This window comes from Eublepharis macularius, chromosome 13 (assembly GCF_028583425.1).
Source record: "Eublepharis macularius isolate TG4126 chromosome 13, MPM_Emac_v1.0, whole genome shotgun sequence".
NCBI classification, from domain to species: domain Eukaryota; kingdom Metazoa; phylum Chordata; class Lepidosauria; order Squamata; family Eublepharidae; genus Eublepharis; species Eublepharis macularius.
The window spans coordinates 74,319,849-74,338,883 of NC_072802.1; the positions used below are offsets into that span (position 1 = coordinate 74,319,849).

The following is a 19,035-nucleotide window of genomic DNA, read 5'->3' on the forward strand; positions in this document are numbered from 1 at the left end:
GCGCCGCCTCCCCTTCCTCCTCCTCCTCGGCGATGGGCGGCAGCGACTCCGGGGCGGGCAGCGTCTCCAGCGAGCTCAGCGTGCCGGACGAGGAGGACGACGACGAGGAGGCCGAGGCCTGGCTGCCAGCAGCGCCCTGCGAGGCCCCCGACGAGGACGAGGCCGCCGCCGCCGCCGCCTCCCGCCCAGCCTGCTGCTGCTGCTGCTGCCGCCGGCCGGCCATGGCCACGCCCCGCCCGCTTTCCCGCGCTTTCCCGCGGGGGCTGCCGGGAAGGGGGGGGCGGGGCGCGGGGCGCGCGGGGGCTGCCGGGAAAGGGGGGGCGGGATGTGGCGGGCGGCGCTGCTGCGGGGGCCTCTCCGGCGCGGCCCCTCCGCGTGGCGGGCGCGGAGCTCGGCGTCCTGCTGGAGCTGCGCCCGGCCCTTCCCCGCCGCCGCCGCCGCCCCGCGCTTCTGCCCGGCCTGCCGCGCCCTGCAGCCCCCGGAGAGCGGCGCCGACCTCTTCCGCCTGCTGGGATGGTGAGCCGCGGGGCGGCGGGCGGGCGGGCCGGGGGCGGCGGCGGCGGAGGCCGAGGCGCCCCCCGGAGGCCCCGCCTGACCCCCCCTCTCCCCCCCCCCTCCAGCGAGCGCACTTTCCGCCTGGACGCGGCCGAGCTGCAGCGGCGCTTCCGGAGCCTCCAGCGGCGCCTCCACCCGGACCTCTTCAGCCGGCGGCCGCAGGTGGGGCGGGGGGCGAGGCCGGGGCGGGGGCGGAGGGGCTCCCTCGCCCGGCCCGGCCCGCCTCGCCTGACGCGCCTCGCCCGGCCCGGCCCGGCTCCTTCCCCGCAGGCGGAGCGGGACTTCTCGGCGCAGCACTCGGCCCTGGTGAACGCGGCCTACCGCACCTTGCGCAGCCCCCTCAGCCGCGGCCTCTACCTGGTGAGCGGGCCCGGGGCCCGGGGCGGGCTTTCCGGGCGGGGGCCGAGCGCAGAGCGACGGGGGAGCCGGACGCGCCCTGGCGGACTCCCGTGCCGGCCTCCCGCGGGGCCTGCCTGCCTGCCTGGCCGGGACAGAAGGGCCCTCGGCAGCCGAGCCCCGGCCGACCCCGCGCCCCGGCCTGGCGGGGGAGGTCCCCGGCGTGCCTTGGGGCGGCGGCGGCGGCGGCGGAGCCTGGGCTGTGGGGGGGGGGGGCGGGGCAACCCCTTCTCGCGGGCCTCGTCGAGGTGGGACCTGGCCGGGGGGGGGGGCAGGCGGGGGAGGCCCTTCGGGGGGGGGTTCCGCCCTGGCGCGTGGAAACCTCCCTGTTCGGCCCCCGGGGGGTTGTTTTTGAGGGGCGAGGGGGAGGGCTCCCCCACCCCACCCCCCAGTCAGGGCTGTGCTCTCGGCTCCCAGCTGGAGTTAAACGGGGTAGAACTGGAGAAAGGGACAGACAGCCAGGAGGATCCTGAGTTCCTCTCAGAAATCATGGAGATGAACGAGAAACTGGCAGAAACTAACAGTGAAGAAGGTGCAAGAGAAGAGATGGAGAACTACATCGCAGGTAGGGGATAGGACTGGGCCGTTGTGTCGGGAGAGGTTCTGTGCGCTTTGTCTTAGTGGCTGCTTGCTGTATTAAAAATCGGAATGAATTCTGCTCTTGTTTATTTTGACAATTAATCTGCATTAAAAAGATTGCTTAGTGCAACTTTAGATGCAAATTCAAATGTCTGAAAACTGTTATTAACTTGGAAATATTAACCTAGTTACACTTTTGTGTGGGAATCAGTGCCAGGTGTACTGAAACAGGAAAAACTGCAGCCATCAAGTTCCTCACAGGCATCATGTGAAGAAGACATGTAAAGTAAACGTGGTTTCTGTGCTGTTTGAAAGCTCAGATTTGCAGAAAGTTTTCCAAACACAAGATGTGTGACCCGTCTGGTCATGGAGCCCTTTGCCAGTCACCACCACTCGCCTGGTGTGTGGCAAGTGATGAAAGCAGATAAAGTGATACTGGGTGACTTCAGCCACCTTCACTGGATAAACATGTGCCCAAGTCACGCTGCAGGAATGAGATTCCTAGACCCCCCTAAATGATTGTGCACTAGAACGGAGGGTCACAGCAGGGCCCACTAGAGGGGCGGTGACCTTGGACTTGGTTCTGCCTGGGGCTCTGGCATGAGATGCGGATGTTGTGGCAGCAACTGGGAGCAGTGAACACCAAGTTGCCCCCAGAGTCCAAAACAGTCGCATTTGATTTCCGAAGCAGGAAGTTTACAAAAACGAGGGGCTAGTTAGAAGGAAGCTGAAAGGGAAACTCAAGAGAGTCAAATCCCTAGAGATACTTGGAAGCAATTTAACACAACACAAACTGAAGCCCTGGCAAAATGCATCCCCCGAGTTAGGAATCCAATTAAAGGCCAGTTAGCCTAATGTCTGTCCAAAGCAAATTTTTAGAAGCTGTCATCAAAGGTAGCATTATTAGGCACGCAGAGGAACAAAGATGGCTGAAGGAAAATCAGCATGGCTTCTGGGAAGGGAAGCCCTGCCTCATTAGCCTTTGGGTGTTTTTTAAGAAAGTGAACAAGCACGTAGACAGCAGTGACCCAGTAGACGTTATACGCTTGAACTTTCAAAGGGCTTTCAAGGACCTCACCAAAGGCTCCTGAGCAAGCTTTTAGCTGTCATGCAGTCTTCTTATGGATTAAAAATGTGCTAAATGACAGGAAATTAAGATTAGGAATAAATGGGCAATTCTCACAATGGAGGAAAGTAAGCAGGGGGGGGTCCCATTAGAATTGGTACTGGAGCCTGTGTTGTTTAATAAATGATATGGAACTGGAATGAGCAATGTGGTGGATGAGTTTGCAGGTGACAGAATAATTCAGGATGGTCAAAACTGAGGCCTGCAGCGGGGGTGGGGGGGCAGTGTTGAGGTTTCGCTGCGTGCAGGGCTGCAGCCTAATACTGCACGGCCCCAAGAGAGGGCGTGGGGGCAGACGCCAGGCAAGTTTGTGCTGCCCGCTGGGGCAGCTACAAGTGATGCCTACACTTCCCATCAACCATTGAGGGAAACTGACACATGTCCAACTCGTGTCAGGCATCATTGGTAGCTTGGCTCTAAGAGGGAAGGAAAGATTGGAGTCGTCATGTCAACCCAGTGTGTTGCAGCAGGCAAAATCTATGCTAGGGATTATTAGGAAAGGGTTTGAAAACAAGCCATCAATTTTATAATGCTGCCTCATTTGGAATACTGCACGCAGTTCTGACCACCAGATCTAAAAAAAGCCATTACATAGCTGGGAAAACGACATAAGAGGCCCACCGAGATGATTAGGAATTGGAGCACCTTTACTATGAGGAAAGGCCAGTCTAGAAAAAAGATGGCTAATGGAATACATGATAGAGGTTTATATGCATGTAGTGGGGGGGGGAATGGATGAGGGACTTTTTTTCTCCCTCTCCCATAATACTAGAACTCATGGACACCCAGTGAAGTTGATGGGCAATGGATTCCTAACAGACAAAGGAAATCTTTACTTGACAAGAAATTAAACTCTGGAATTCACTCCCAAAGGATGTAGTGAGTGTCACAGGCATAGGTAGCTTTAAAAGGGGATTCGATAAACTCACGGATGAGTGGTCTGTCAGTGGCTACTCTCTGTGGACTACTCAGGAGGGCTTCCTTACACAAGTAGGAAGGGAGTGTACCATTAGGAAGCGGTCCAAAGAGACGCCTCGGTAAAAGTATAGGGGCTGTAGGCTGTGCCGCCGTGTATTGTCTGTTGCAGAAAATACGTCTCTGCTTGGTAGCTTCTGTGTTGTTTAACGTGTTGGGCCCAATTGCATCTGCTCTGTTTTAGGGTTCGTTCAGGGCTGTAACGGATTTCTGCTTGTTTTCACGTCTCAGCAAATGCGCATCTGCATGCCGTATTGCATTATTTGCTGACTGTCCAAGGTGTTGATCCTATTGAATTAAACTAGCTAATCCTCTTCATGTCTCAGAAAGATGAACACTAGATCATATTTTAAAATGGTGTGGGATGGGTGGCCCCTCACTTGTCTGATCTTTTTAAGAGATGCAAATGGGGAAAGGAGAGAGGTGAACTGAAGTCATTGCAGAGTGTGTGCGCTTGCCACCGTGTCTGATGATCAGAAGATGTTCTTATTTCTAAATAAATCAAACAAGATGCTCTTTGTGAAATAGAACTGCAACTTGTTAAAGCGCAACTACTTTTCTGGCGTTCCAAGAACATGTTTCTCTCTGTTGTGACCTTTAGAGCTCACCACATGCGCTCATATGAAGCCCATCCTGGTCTTTCTCTCTTACAGCAAAACAAGAGGAGCTGACCAAAGATGTGAGCCAAGCCTTTGACCAAGGTAGGTCTCTCCCACTCCTGCAAACAGCCTGTAGTGTTGCCCTGAGGTGAGCTGTGCTGTGGCAAGCAGTGCTTGTTAATTATTTGGGAGTGGTTTGCTCTCGTCAAGGGTGCTATAATGTGGCATGTTCCTCTTACGGGGCCTGTGGGGCTGTTTGCTTGTCCAAAGCTAGTGTGGACTGCAAGCAGAAGTTTTTTAAAAAAAAATCTCCCTTGAGATATTCTTACTTGATAAGCTTAAAATGAACCCTTAATAATGTTGCCAGTCTTTTGGTGGCTTACTCCTGTCAATACGAGACACATACTAACTAGGTAGCCCTATTAGATGTGGGAGTAAGTCTTTGCAGAACTGCCTTCTGGCGAGAGTCGTCCAATTCCTAGAAGTAATTGAATTGATATATTGGAACATGTTGCTGTTGGGTTAGATGTAAGCTGGGAGAATCTTCTTTTGATAACATAATCATTTTTTCAACATTCGGACCTATGTTTCAAGTCAAGATGCTGGTATTGATTTCTAAAGCCCGACACAGCATGGGCCTGTCGCACCTTAAGGGACCGCCTGCTCGCATATGAAGCTACCTGACCACTATGGTCATTATTGGAGGCCCAGCTTTTGGTGCCGTCGCCACCTGAGCTTGGACAAGGAGCAGCCCGCAAAGAAGCCTCCTCGTTCGTGACGCTGAAATCCCCTTGCCGGGAGGATCTGTCTGTCCCCTTCTAGCACTCTCTTGCACCTGTGGGCGAAGGCTCTTCAGCTTTGTTTGACATTCTCTTGTTGACTCTTCTCCCCATTTCCCACTTATACGCATGTGCTTGTGTGCTTGTGTTTATATGCACCTTTGGAATTTGTTTTAATGTTTGACTGCTACCCGGAGGTCCATGAACTGGGGGGAAAGGCAGCATAAAAATGCTTAAAATAAATAGCAGTTCAGTGTAAAGCCGTTTTCTTTCTTTGGATTGTAGATGATCTTCAGAAAGCAAAAAAAGTTTTGGCCAAAATGAAATATTTTGCCAACCTGGAAGAAACGGTGAAGAGGAAAAAGGTCCCTTCCTAGCATCGGATGATTACGCGTGACGGGCGTTTGCCATTTTAGTATTTCCCAGTAAAGAAGCTGCAAGCAGTAAAGCCATTTTGTGTCGCTCTTGGTTTTTCTGCTCCTGATAAAATACAAAGAGCCCTCCTGGATAAGACCACCAGCCCAGCATCCTGCTTCCAGCCAGGGCCTCCAAGCAGTGCTAGAAGCTGATCCTCCCTCACCCCCCACCCACTGCCCCTCTGACAACTGCGGTGCGGGGCATGCTGTGTTTAAACCTGGAGGGTCCCCAGTTGGACACTGCGGGTAATAGCCATGGACAGGCCCAAGAGGGAGGGGAGTCTGGAGTGGAGGAAGCCCACTCTGGTTCATGAAGGCATATGGTGGAATAAAATGTGTTTAAGGTGCTGCAAGAGTCTTCTCTGTCTTTGCTGCAGTAGACGACCCACTGAAAGGCACTTTGTCCAGTGCCTGACATCACGATTTGTGGCCGTTTTCTTAGTATATGACTGCTAAGTTCAGTCGCAAGACTTTGGAGAGGATTTTTTAAAATCTTTCTAGTGCCTCAAGTATGTATTATTTACCAGATAACTTTTATCCAGGTTTGTTAGCATTCATAAAGATCTCCAAGCAGTAAGTGAGGAAGGTCTTTGATTTGTACCACGTGGCTGCCCAGTTGCGCTGGAGTGCCAGCAGGCAGGGCACGAGGCCAAGGCTGCCCCCCAGTGGTGTCTCCTAGCACAGCTGTTCAGAGGTCCATTGCTCTTGAGTAGCAGTTTACTCACCATGACTAGTAGCCTTGGATGGACCCATCCTCCACGAATCGGTCTATCCTCCTTTTAAAGCCATTTATGTTCACCGCCGTCATCGGCAATGAATACCATAATTTAAATACTCTCTGAGTAAAGGAGTATTTCCTTTTATCTGTCCTGATTCTGTTGACCATTAACTTCCTCGGGGGCCCTTAAATCCCAGTATAAAGGGAGAGGGAGAAAAAGCTCTCTGCACCCCACTTTTTCCACTGCAAGCAGAATTGTATACACACCTATCATATCCCCCCACCCCTAATCTTTTTGCTAAACTGAAAGTCCTAGACTCTCCAGCCTTTCCTTTTGTAAAGAAAATTTTTATTGGATAGGTTGAGAACCAACATAAAATAAAAATATACATTTCACTGTTCCTTCTCCTATTGAGTACAAATTTATCCCCAACCTACCTTTTCCCTCCCCCCCACCTCCAGCACTTATGCCCTACAATTCATACATTGTTCCCTCTAATTCTATCATTTTCCATAATCTTCAAAGGTAAAGTTACAATCAATACTAAATTCAACAAATTACATAATGCTCATCAAAAATTATCCATAGACCACAATTGGTCCTTTACATCCCAGTTCTTTTCCAGACAGTCTTTCAGTTTTCTCCAATCTGTCAGAAAATCATTTGAACTTTGTTCTTTTAACTTTCTAGTTAATTTGTCCATTTCCACCATATACAAAAGTTTTTGTGTCCACTCATCAACTTCTGGTATCTTGTCTTGCTTCCAATATTGTGCATACAGCAATCTTGCTGCTATAATCATATACCATAATAATGTTCTATCCCTTACATTTATAGTTTCTAAATTAAGCCCTAACAAAAACATTTCAGGATTCTTCTGCAAATTACCTTTCAAAATTTTCAATATTTCAGCATAAATAGAAGACCAAAATTGTTTTGCCTTATCACAAGTGCACCACATATGGTAAAATGAACCTTCATGTTCCTGACGTTTCCAACGCTTATTTGACATTACATTATTCATGTTTGCTAATTTTTGACTCTCCAGCCTTTCCTCATAGGAAAGGGGCCCCAACCCCTTAAGCATCTGGGTTTCCCTCTGCTGTATTTATCCAGCTCTGCAGTATTGTTTTTTGAAATATGGCCCATCCTGGGATATTTTCCAGAAGAAATGGGTTTGTGCTGTGCATGGCCCAGTTTTAAAGGGCTACTGCCGTTCCTTCAGGGTGATCTGTGAGGTGAAGTTCCAGGTTGTCTTAACAGCTGTTCCGTAGTCAGTATAAGGATACCAAGTGTAGTGGGCTGGGAAGTGGATTCTGCAGAAAATCAAGGTGGTGATCTTGCTTTGAACTATGGCCTCAGTTCAGAGGGTTTGTGGGTTAGGGTTCCTCACACAACACACACTAGCATAGGCACAAGCGGTTCGTGTGGGTTTGATTTTCACAGCCGTTTGTCCTGCTAGTATTCCTCTGTGGTGTTGAAGCAGGTGAGCTTTCACCCTTGCAAGATCTGGCTCGCACTGATAGAGAAAAGAGGCCAGCAGGGAAGGGACTCGGGGTTATCTAGCCCCGAGGTATTTATATTTTGCCTATTAAGACTCGAGGAGGCTAAAAAGCATCAGTGTTGCAAATGCATGAATTGTAAAATCAAAAGGCATGATAGAAACAGCACAGCCGGCCCTGCAGAAACTCTCCTCCATCCAGCAAATGCCTTCTGGATTAAAACCGCCTTGCACACCTTCGTTGGAGGGGCAGGTGCCCTCCACATCTGTTCTGGTAACCATTCCGAAAGACTCGACGTGACATAGACAATGCCTGCGAGCTGACAGTTGCCGAGCACAAGTCCTGAGTGAGAAGACTTCAAAGGGAAAGTGGTCCAAAGGGTGTAACTGCTCTAGCATAGGAGCCGAAGCGCGGTTGATGGCGCTCTGGAGTTGCCTGTTCAAGGCAGCTGACCCAGGACCGGAAGCCTGGTGGCCGCATTTTGAACCAGTTGAAGCTTCCAAGACAACTTCAGAGAGAGCCCTATATAGAACGTGCGGCAGGGGTCCGATCTGGAGATTTTGGTACTGTGGCTCGTGGCTGGGTCAGCAGCTTCTTAATAAACGGCCGTTTTCGAACTACATGGGCATGAAAGAAGGGGCTCTTAGCAACGACGCTGACCTGCTTACCTTTTTGTTTTAAAAACAAGTATTCTTGTACTTTTCTATTTTTGAAATCAAACACACTGGATGGCCACTCCAGTAATCAAGAAATAAATTCCACTGTTGTGGGAAATTTTAAGAGTTTTTCCTATACTAAAAAGAAGCTTTTCTGACAGATTATTCATTTGTGAGCATCCTCATCGCCTTATTAAGCCATTCTTGGACGGAGGGTACAGAAGGGTCCCACCGTGTTTTACCCAGACGATATTTGCAGGTGCCAGTAGATGTGTTATTAACAGCCTAATACTGAATTTGGCATTTAAGTAGACGTACTGCAGCAGAACCCATCCAGGGGTCACTGGCAGTCTGACCCCAACCCCCAGGATTGCTTGGACAAGTGTTTGTTACAAGTATTGAGGAGCATTCAGACAAGAACAACAGAGGTGATACAAATCTGGATGGTGGGCAGAACATTTCCAGCATTCACACCTGTTCATTGAGATGATTCTATTTTGTCTTGCCAGAGCGGCAAGAGTGGCTATTTTAATGTGCTATATACACAAAGGTGCATACATTATGAAAGATACTATAACCTAAATCTGCCTCATAGGCCCTGTTATTTACACATCTGAGCATAGGAATTTAATAGCAGAGAATTTATTTTGGAGAGAACATCTCTTCCTCAAATAGTTCTAAGCTAAACACTCCAATTTAGACAATGGGTGCAATATACACTGGAGATCCAATATCCTTGCCTAACTTGCATATATTGGAATGAGAGAGGGATCTGCCAATTTGGTTTTCTGATAATCTCTTCCCTAGTTTAGAAGAGTGTTCTCCAAAAATCAATCTGAATATATTGTTTTCACTCAGAAAATAAAACAATACCCACTATTTGGCCTGTATTTCTAAAGAAAATTTCGCCCACTGAAGTTCCTGGATTTAGATAAGCCATAAATTTAGACCAAACCTTAAGTAAAATACACAGGTATAAATTTTTTGTCACCTTTTCCCTATCTGTCTTCTCAAACCATAGTATGTTCTAGCTGGATAGAGCCAACAGGCTGAGTTTGGAGCTGAAATTATCCATCATTCTAACCAAGAAAGCTGTCAACTTGTTTATACATCAACCAGGCTGGGTCCGGGAGCACCTAAAGGGCTTAAGTTGGTTCTACCAGAGTATAACCCTGCCTAAGCCTGGTAATTACATAACAGTCGAACACTGCCTTCCCAGCCAGCGTTGTCTGTCTTGTCTGGGTTCAGCTTCAGTTTGTTTGCCTTCAGGAACCTGATCCTGGCCTTTGAACTCTGGCTCAACCTTCACAGGTGCTTCCAAAGGCTTTGAACATATGTTGTACAGCGTATTGATAACCCAACTCCTGGCTGATCTTGGCCAAAAGTTTAACATAAACAGTCTTTGGAGAGGTAGCATATATACATTTTATAAATAACTACGTAAGAAATTGGCCTTTGTGACACTTCACAGACTGGGTCCCAACTAGCTGCCTCTGTCTATCCTACAGGAACACTTACTTGCCAAACTGCCCCCCACCAAAAGCAGTGGAGGGACGTCCCTTTAAACCTTTTATTGTAGCTGTCCACAATATTGCGGTATCGGTGCTGCTGATACACCCACTGCTATTAATAGCAATGAATGTATTAAGTAGGCCATTTCAATCCAGATTCAGGTCTGGGGTTGGAATGGAAACAGCCTTGGTCACCCTGACTGACTGACAAGTCTTTGCTAGCAAAGTGACAGAGGGAGTGCATCCTGGTTGGTTCTCCCAGACTTCTCAGGCAGCTTTCAGTGCCATTGAGCCATGGTAATGTTGCTTCAGCCCAAAATGCTAGTCTGAAGCCAGATGAAAGGGACTCGGGAGCAACTAGTCGTGCGGAAATGCCTGCCATGGCTCTGGCACGACCTACTTAATCGCCTTGCTCAGAAAAAGGAGATGAGAGAGAGGCCAGTCATTGCCTGCCCCTCTTTTTCCCAAACATACTTCGGGTCTATCGTAGCTTCATTCAGTTGCGGAGGAAACACTCCTCCTAAGAGGGACTAAGTGATCATTTCCCTCTCCACTTTCTGCTGCTGAGATTTTAATAGATCAGCAGGATCACCTTGAAAGTATCCGTGGGACTTTAGCAAGAAGTTTCTGCCTCCGCCCCTAGCTCCAGATCCACCCTCACACTCCAATCCAAATTGGATCAGATTATATACAGACTTACTCAGCAGCGAATCAAGCAAAATCATTACCCTGAATATCCAGGTCAGAATCAAGTAGAGGTTAGTCTCAGGGACATTAAGCCCGGATCCCGCTAAATAATTTTGTTGTTGTTCCCTTCCTTGCCTAGACCAGCTTTAACTCTAGCCTCCCCATCTTCTTTACCCAGAAGTTCAAAATACAAATAAAAAAATCCTTAGCAGAGTATGACTCGTCCCAGGGCCCTTAAAAGCCAAGGCATGTGTGCTGAGCTAATGATATCCTTTTGTCCTCCTCATCTGCAGCTGGTTCACTTTTGTCGAGCTTTATGACAGGTGTTTATACAGTGAGGCTCAGAAATGTGACAGCAGTCAGTTTGAGAAACAGCTTTTTATTAAATTGAGACCTTGAGCAGGCTGCACCAAGTGCTGAAGAAAACAAGGTATATAAAACTGCATGGCCTGCAACCCAGAAAGGCATCGCTATGAGGGGCAGCAGAGTCGTTGGGCGCGCTGCTCTCTGTCTAGTTGGCCAAGGCAGTGTGCCTGCAGCTGTATCCGCGCGCCCCCCCCCCCTAGAACTCACGGCCAAGGTGCTGTCCCTCGCACAGTTCTCCCTCGTGTTCTTGGATTCTTCTGCCAAAGTTGAGCTTGTGAAATTCTCTTTTAATCTCCAGAAAGGTTTTATTTTTTGTCTCCGGAATAACAAAGAAGATGAAAATGGCTACCAAGCAGCATTCCAGCACAAACACAACAAAGCAATACTGTCTGAGACCTTTCTGGAAAACAAAATTGAGAAAATGAGAATAGTTATTAATTCACAGTGAATCTTAGCTATGTGTAATGGAGTATCTTGCATTTTCCTGTACAGACATTGATCTTCATATTGATAAAATGTCCCCCCCCCTTCAATCCCTTTGATGAGGAAAATGCCTGCTGTATTTGTCTTCCCGCCTGTATACACTTGCGCCACACCACCCTTTGTATTTCTCAAATGGGGATCCTCAGCAAGGTCACCCAAGTTACATAAAACACGTCCAGTGGCATCTTACAGCCTAGCAGTATATATTCCAGCTTTCCACGTGCATCTGATCAAGTGAGCACCAGTTCACGAAGGCTTACAGAATTTTCTTTGAGTCTTTCATGTGCTCCTGGACTCCTGTTTTCTTTGACTGCTACAGACTAACACAGCTACCCATATGAAACTAACATTATCCAGTTATGAGGCACTCCTGATCCAATATAGAAAATGGCAACTTCTGTTAACTGTTGCTGTGGGGAAAAGTGAGAAAGGCCTGCCTTGCCCAGCCAATGCGCAGTTGAGCTGGGCCAGGTATCTGACATGCCTGGCTTCGTAACCAAGCTTGGGACACACGCCAGCTTGCACATCCCAGGGCAGGAGTCGCTGCTGTGACGTGCTGAAGCCACCCAGTCCTGATGGGCTATGCCAGGGCCATATAGTTAGATTATCACTCATCGGAACTTTCTGGCTCACCCCATCTCAAAAGGAAGTGGGTCATGTTGAGCCTGGCTCTTTAATCATTTGGTGGCTTTGCCATCAGAATTCACCCGCATTTGCTACCTTGAAACAATTTGCTATTTTACGACCTATAAATTCTATGTATTAGTTTTATTTGTGTGTCTTGTATGCGAGTGAGGGTGACTTATTGAAGGTTATTGAAGACTTAGAAAACGACATTCAAATGCATTTCTGAATTCAGCACCTGTTTGGTCTTGTGAATATACTTGTCAGATTTCTTCATGAGACGTGAAAGTGCCTTCTAAAGTAAGCAGTGCAGAAAAGAACAGGCAAAACGGCCTCCTTGCTCAGCAAGAGTTCTGTGACTCAGGGGGGTCAAAGGAGGGCCTCCAACTTTATCTCACTGACAAGGGGGTGGGAAGAATTCCTAAAAAGGGCCGGCCGGGGGTACCTTAGAGACGGACGCCACCATGCGCTTTTGCGGGCCACAGCTCTCCAGATACGTGAAAGGAAGGATCACCCTTTGCGTACTGGGGAGAGTGGGCTGTGGCTTGTGAAAGCTCATACGGAAAGAAATGCTGGAATTCTTCATCTGGGTGTGATGTTTTTTGCCAGCAGAGACTGCTGTGGGTTGGTGGGGCAGCTTCACTTTGCCTGCCTCTGCATCCTGCCCGTTCAGAAGGGGTCTGGGCTGAAAGAGGCTGTTTCTTGCTGGGGCTCCTGGGGAGAGGCAATGCCAAAAGTCTTTTGCAGAAGACGCTGGATGGCGGAAAGAAAGGCAGTCTACGTACCACTATGAAGGGGAAGAGCATCCCGATGGTGAAGAAGCTGAGCCAGCTCAAGGATCCTGCTATCATGTAAGCAGCAGGCCGTGAAGACTGAGTGAACAACTCCGCAGTCAAAATGTTTGTCACTCCACCTGGGGTCAATTCCAGAAAGAGCTGGTTATGGCAAGAGCAGCAGACATAGACCAGTTCAAGAAGGAAAAAGAAAATTGCTTGCAAAGGTTAGCCACTCATCTGTGGGTGCAAGGTTAGTGGGAACCCAGTCAGTTTAGGTACAAAAGGATATTTGCAGCACATTTTGACTCTGAAACAAGATCATGAAGAAGAATAACCTTTTTGGATTAGAGTTTCAGTGCAATGATAATACCAAATATTGGCTGTAAATAATCACCAAATATAGTTTTGTCTCTTGAGTTATGCAGATCTGGATGTGATTGGAAGAATGGGTGGGAATTGCTGCCCTCAAGTGAGGCTAATCAATCCAGGTCACGACTGGCAATCACAAAGTGCAAGCAGTATGCAAATAAAGTCATAATACTTCTTTTGGCAGTTTTAACAGAGCAGTTGTGTTGTTTTTGTGCCATTGCAGCTTGTTCTTGTATTCTTTGCCACCTTCATAAGGCAGGATATAAATATTTCAAACAAACAGATTCACAGCACAACCCTAAGGGGGCCCAATAGTGCACAGGGAGCTGACTAAGCACGATGTCGCATCCCGAAACTACTATGCCAGTCCTGGGTGCTGGCACAGTTCCACCATGGCTGCCTGCTGGTAAGCTAATAACAAACCCCTGTGCTGCCATGGAAGGGGCTGGGGTACTCACAGCCCTGCACCAGGGAGTTCACGTACTCCCTTGAGAGGCACAGGCCACAACTGTGGTCTGGGGTCCCTAGCAGCTGCCCCACTGTGCTCTGTGGCTCAGCTGTCCAAGCGACCCAGGGTCAGAGCTCTGCAGCAGCAGCAGCAGCAGCGGATGGAGCAGGGGCTGAACACATCCCCACTGGCTGAGCAAGTGTCGTTTGAAAGGCAACAGCAGGTGCCTCTGCAGGTCACCCTGGCAATTCCTCATCTCATGAGCGGGGAATGCAGACCCCACCAGGGTACCACCAGCACGGCATCCATGCTGTTTGCCATCACTGCACATGTCTGCCTCACATCGGTGCAGGTGGCGATTCAATGCAGTCCTGGGAACATCAGCACCACTGTCCCTGCCACGCTGTCCAGACACCGAGTCCAAAAGCATCCCGCCTCAAGCACTGCCTTGACCCAGGGATGCGCCTCAGGCGCGTGCTGCACTGAAAATGGCTCAGCCTGTCTCCGCCTGGGCCCTGGGAGCAGCTTGCAAAGGCACAGGAGCCATATGGCAGTCCCTCACAATGCTCAATGATCTGCCATTCAGTAACGTCCACGTGTGCTACCACTCGGCCCCTGCAGGTGTGCTTGTGAGTGAATGAGACTAGTTCCATGTCTCTCCCTACCCAATCCCCTCCTTCCCATTTCTGACTTCTCCTTGGGAGGGGGGGGTGCCCCTTCATGTATCCAAGAGGGTGTATCCAAGAGGGTGGGCTGTGACCCAGGAATGTCTCTGTTGTTGCTGGTCTTTCAGGTGCTGTGTTTTAGCCCTAAAGAGCTGATCCTGGCTCAGGGCCATTGCCTCTGGGCTGCATGGGCGTGACATGGTTGGCAGGTGCCACAAGCACGTTTGTGCCCATTTCCCAGCCTACCTTCCAGTCTCTCCCAATGGTGGGCAATCTTTGGGTGTCCTGCCTCCTCCCACTTACTGCCCTCCATTGGAAGGCAGAGGCTACAGTCACTGGGAGACTGCCTGCCTTTGGCAAGAGCCTGACAAGGCTAGGGGTCGTCCCAGTCACCTGCAACAGGAGACAGGACAGATGTCTGGGTCTAAGCCCCTGGTTATTCCCTCCTGTCCCTTGGCAGGGCAACTGACTCAGCACCCAGTCCTTACCCTGCAGCTAGCAAGAGGCAGAAGCCAGACATGACTAGGATCGGTGCATCATGCATGCTGACCAGGAACTTTGCCACAAGGTCTGTGCAGATGCCCTGGCGATCACAGTCAGTCTGGACCTTCAGGTTGTGGAAGCCCTGCAGGCTGTGGTAGACCTGGGGCTCCTCTTGGGGGAGGGGGAATGGGGTGATGCATGTGCAGTCCGTGGCTCCCATGGCACTTGGGAAGCCCAAGAACAAGGCAGAACGGGCTCAGGTGGGTGCTCGCCCGGCCTCCTCTGTGGGGAAGGGGAAGGGCACGTGTTCCTGCAGCTCCCCCATCAAGGCATCCAGGAAGCTGCGGCAGCACCAGCTCGCCGACAACTGGGATGTCTCCAGGACCCCATCCGTGATCACGGATAAGGAGCTGGAGCCAGGAACTGGAAGGGCAACAGCGCCTTCTGCAGGATGGGAGGGCCCCGGGGCCAGGCCCAAGCTCCTGGCTTGGAGGGCCACCCTGCCCAGGAGGAAACGGCCCTCCTCCAGTGTCCCTGTGCCACCCAGCTGAATCGCATAGGCAGGAGGTGTATGAGGCAGCTCCCAGCAGGGGCAGGGGCAATGGTGGGCACCAGCCAAGGGCAGCCAGGGCAGCGCCTGCAGGGAGGGGGGAGATGGTCAGTGGCGCAGCGGTGGCCCCCTGCACCCCAGATCCCACCACTCCGCACCCACCCCTCGCCCTGAGGCTGTTCCATGGCTTACTGCTGCTCGCAGAGGAAACAGGTTGGGTTGCATTCCGTGGTGTCAGGGGTGCCCATGGCGTCCCGTCCTGCCTCTGCATTCTAGTGTGTGGGAGGTAGATTTGCCAAACCCCGCCCTCCCCTACCACCCCCAGCCCTGCTCACCTGGCCTGCAAGAAGGGGGGTGGGGGTGGTACAGAGGAAGTGCCTGCACAAGCCCCCGTGCTTCCCTAACACACCAGCAACAGAGAAGCCACAGGCACACTGAAGTCAAACTCAGTAAAAACTGCCCATTGGGAGAATTTTTACTGAGTCTGCCTTCAGCGCACCCCATGGCTCTTCTGCTGCACCGGAAAATGATGTCATTACCCAACTGCCCCCTAGCCCACTACACCCCACTTTGACACCTGGGGCCCCCAGAGACCCTAATGGGCGGCATGGCTTCACTGGCCTCTGGGGCAGTGATGGCCACTGCCAGCCTAATTGGATGAAAGCTAAGAAGGCGCTGCTGCATGGGCGACTGGTAGAACATGCCAGCGTAGCGCTTACCACCAGCAGGGGCTGCTTGGAGACTTCTCGTCTGGTACATGACAGCAGAGCAGGTGTCTGCCTGGGGCCACACTGCCCAGACAGAGACTTCTGTGCTGAAGCTCTGGAACGACTCCTTTGACCTGGCTCGGAAGCACACACGTGCCCTCCTGGCCCAGGGCCCCACCTACGGACAGATGGTGGAGAGGACCTGCCCAGTCCCCCCCCCCCATGCCTGTCCCGTGTTTGCAAGCCCAGAGGGGATGGAGGTCAGCAACGGAGCAGCGGCACCGAGCACCAAGCAGCATGGCTATTGAGGCCGGAGGAGGAGGAGGTAAGGTGGCTGTGGGCACAGGGCATGAACATGGGCACACATGATACAGCCAAGGCCCACCTGCTGAGCTGCTGCTCTTCACCCCCCCCCCCCCCACCACCACCACCCAGGTCCCATTGCCCTGACATTCTCTGCCAATGTCTTGGAGTACCTTTGTGCCCTGACTACCTCAAGGCTGCGGTGACCACATCGTTTGTCCTCAGGACTCTGGGCACTGCAGAGTGTCTAGAGTCAGCAGCTGTGGGAGACCTGATGCAGAGGGTGGACTTGACACCTTCAGAATGGGGTGTGGACTGTAGAAGATGAAGAAGGGTCTGGCAGGGTAGCCAGGCAGCCAGGCCAAGCCCTGTAAGCTGCAGCTGCCACAGTCTAGGAGGACACAGGGGACTCTGAACTCTTGATGCGCCCCTGGACTGGTACAGTGCCCACCCACCCCCATACACACTTTCTTCCATGTGGGCAGTGACTGAGCAGGGCTGACAGGACACCTGCCACAAACAGAGGGATGCTGTATCCCCGGGTCAGCAATGCAGAGACCGTCCGCTGCCATCTGGGTGTCCTCCTCCTAGTGTGCCTGGACTGAAACTGCCTTACAGTTGTCTTTCAATGAATGGTTTTAAATTGGTCAATATTGGCACTTTTATTAGTGAATCCAGCAGCCAGGCAGGCTAGCCCTAATTCAAGATATTAGGTGGGCTGCGGTTTGGTTTGGGCACTGGGTGTCAGCCGCTGGGTGCCCCCTGGGTCTTTTGGCTGCCTCCTGGCCTATGCCGGAACTTAAGGGAACCGCCGAGTGGCACAGCAAGTGCGCTGGCCGCCTCTACCACCACAGCAGCCCTCAGGACTGTGCAGCCAAAGCCCCACACTGTGCTTGGCTTACTCTGGAGCAGCATGTCACTACTAAATAAACTGCTTTGCTCATGTGCAGGCATTTTGTTACCCACAGCGCCTTCAGTCTGACATAGGCTTGCCCCCCGCCCCACCACCACCACCCTGGCTCTTGCTTGTGGCTCTTGCTAGGAGCTTTGTAGTAAAGTTCTGAGTGCTTTGGAGAAGAACAGGATGGGAGAGCAAACCCAAGACTTGGGCAGCAGTGAAAATGTGTCAATGACAGGAAAGAGGTACCTGGTCCAAGCCCAAAGCTCAGGATGAAAGCAAATATCGAAGCCATGCTCAAGTACGGTGCCCAGGTGTACACCTGGAAGAAGAACAGACACATCACCAGGTCTTGCAACCGTTGCTCTGCTCCCCTCTGTCAAGGGGTCTGTGGTTTCCTTGCACCCCACCTCTAGCACTGGGCAAGGGTTAGGGTCTCTAGAAGCCGAGCAATGCTGAAGTCCTTGTTCTTCTCCCTCCTGCTGCATTTAGCTGCTTGCTGTACCACAAACAAGACACAGACTGTCCAGCCGTTCCCGGCATGACAGTCGTCTGTCTTCTCACTCCTATGCAGCCTCACAAACTGTGAGCATGAACAGGGCCATCAAGAAGCACAGCTATAGGGATATCCCTCGGGGCGGGGTGGGGGTGGGGGGTGATCCCCCGGGGCTCTTCAGCACTTATCAGCCTACCTGGTATGTCAGGGAACAGGTCAGCACAATGCACCAGGCAGTCATTAAGGAGTAGCCACCCAGGATAAGACGCCTCCTCCCCATGGATTCAATCAGCAAACCCTGCATGAAGGAGAACACTTTTTTTTGACTCGGCACCAAAGACTTCTCCTTCCCTCTCAGCAAAAACACAAATTGGGACGTGCCACTTACGCAGGTGAGGGCAGTAAGACACTCGCAAGCCCCAGTCCCCAGGGTCACATAGGGGATCTCTGATGGGGGGATTCCAGCTTCCGTGAAAACATAACTTGCATAGAAGTAAATCTGTGGGAGGGAACCGAAAGCAGAGGGTGTGGCAAGTGCCCTGGGAAAGAGGGCCGCTGCACCTCGTGCTATCTGCACTTGCCCCATGGAGCAGGGTTCTTCGTGCTGCCTTGAAAGACCAACTAATACTCTGACAGTAAATAAAAAACAATAAGGATTCTGCTGTGTTTTGTTGTCCACTGTAAGTAATGAATGCAGGTAATCAGGCCTAGGGACCCCCCCCCCTCACACACACACCCCACACCCCCACTTGATCCTGGCTGGGAGGGGGCTGTGGATGTGAGTCAGCAATAGCAGCACAGCTAAGGAAGCCAAATGCAAAGGGGCTCGCTTGCAAGATGAACAGCTTGCTCCGTGGTCCGCTTCAACAAAAAAGTGGGATTGGCCTTGGAAAGGATGGATAAACCACCCAACTGGTCTCCCAACATTCATTTTGGAACGAGGGAGGCGTCAGTGCATTCGTTTCCTGTGACGCTTCGGATGTAAGGCCGTGGCCCCGGGTCTTAAGCACAGGGTAGTGAGAAACCCCTTTCTAGGGCGTGGCAAGGCTGGCCCCATCCTCACCGCGTTGATTCCGCTGAGCTGCTGGCCCATTGGCAAGAGAATGACGGTGATGAGCTGCCACCTGACGCTGCGGTCAGTGAAGAGCTCCCAGGGCTTCTTGGGCTTCTCCCCCTGCAGAGCGATGCGCTCCCTCTGAATGTCCTCCATTTCCACCTGGTACTGCAGAGGGCCATGAAAGCGCTTCAGAGCTGGAGGGGAACGAGGCAAGGAACGGGGCCCAGGTGGAACTCGGAGCACAGCACGCGTCACCCCTTTGAGGGCAGGGAACGCTGCAGCTCCCTCCCCACCTGGAGCGCGCTCACCC

The 19,035-nt window shown here is 51.4% G+C and overlaps 2 protein-coding genes across 2 annotated transcripts in view; one reads left to right on the plus strand and one right to left on the minus strand.

Moving 5' to 3' along the window:
* Positions 1-436: 436 nt before the first annotated feature.
* On the plus strand, positions 437-5,773 carry HSCB (HscB mitochondrial iron-sulfur cluster cochaperone). The gene is made up of 5 exons (XM_054996008.1): positions 437-516; positions 826-915; positions 1,369-1,516; positions 4,285-4,332; positions 5,295-5,773. Exons 1-5 carry the CDS (start codon positions 514-516, stop codon positions 5,384-5,386), a joined length of 381 nt encoding a protein of 126 aa, XP_054851983.1. The 5' UTR covers positions 437-513; the 3' UTR covers positions 5,387-5,773.
* A 5,126-nt stretch (positions 5,774-10,899) lies between these two features.
* Positions 10,900-19,035, minus strand: part of LOC129341426 (solute carrier family 2, facilitated glucose transporter member 11-like) — a 28,351-nt gene continuing 20,215 nt past the window's right edge. Inside the window, exons 7-12 of the mRNA XM_054996618.1 lie at positions 18,732-18,919; positions 18,057-18,167; positions 17,865-17,966; positions 17,422-17,494; positions 12,759-12,886; positions 10,900-11,266 (exon numbers count right to left, since the gene is read on the minus strand). Coding sequence (XP_054852593.1) covers positions 11,063-11,266; positions 12,759-12,886; positions 17,422-17,494; positions 17,865-17,966; positions 18,057-18,167; positions 18,732-18,919 — 806 coding nt within the window. The 3' untranslated portion in view covers positions 10,900-11,062. The remainder of the gene's footprint in view (positions 11,267-12,758; positions 12,887-17,421; positions 17,495-17,864; positions 17,967-18,056; positions 18,168-18,731; positions 18,920-19,035) is intronic.

What these genes read in the sequence shown, in the direction of transcription:
- HSCB (XM_054996008.1), top strand. An exon ending in TCAGCCGCGGCCTCTACCTG is followed by an intron (nt 916 to 1,368) that starts GTGAGCGGGCCC and finishes CTCGGCTCCCAG; the next exon opens with CTGGAGTTAAACGGGGTAGA. An exon ending in GATGGAGAACTACATCGCAG is followed by an intron (nt 1,517 to 4,284) that starts GTAGGGGATAGG and finishes TCTCTCTTACAG; the next exon opens with CAAAACAAGAGGAGCTGACC.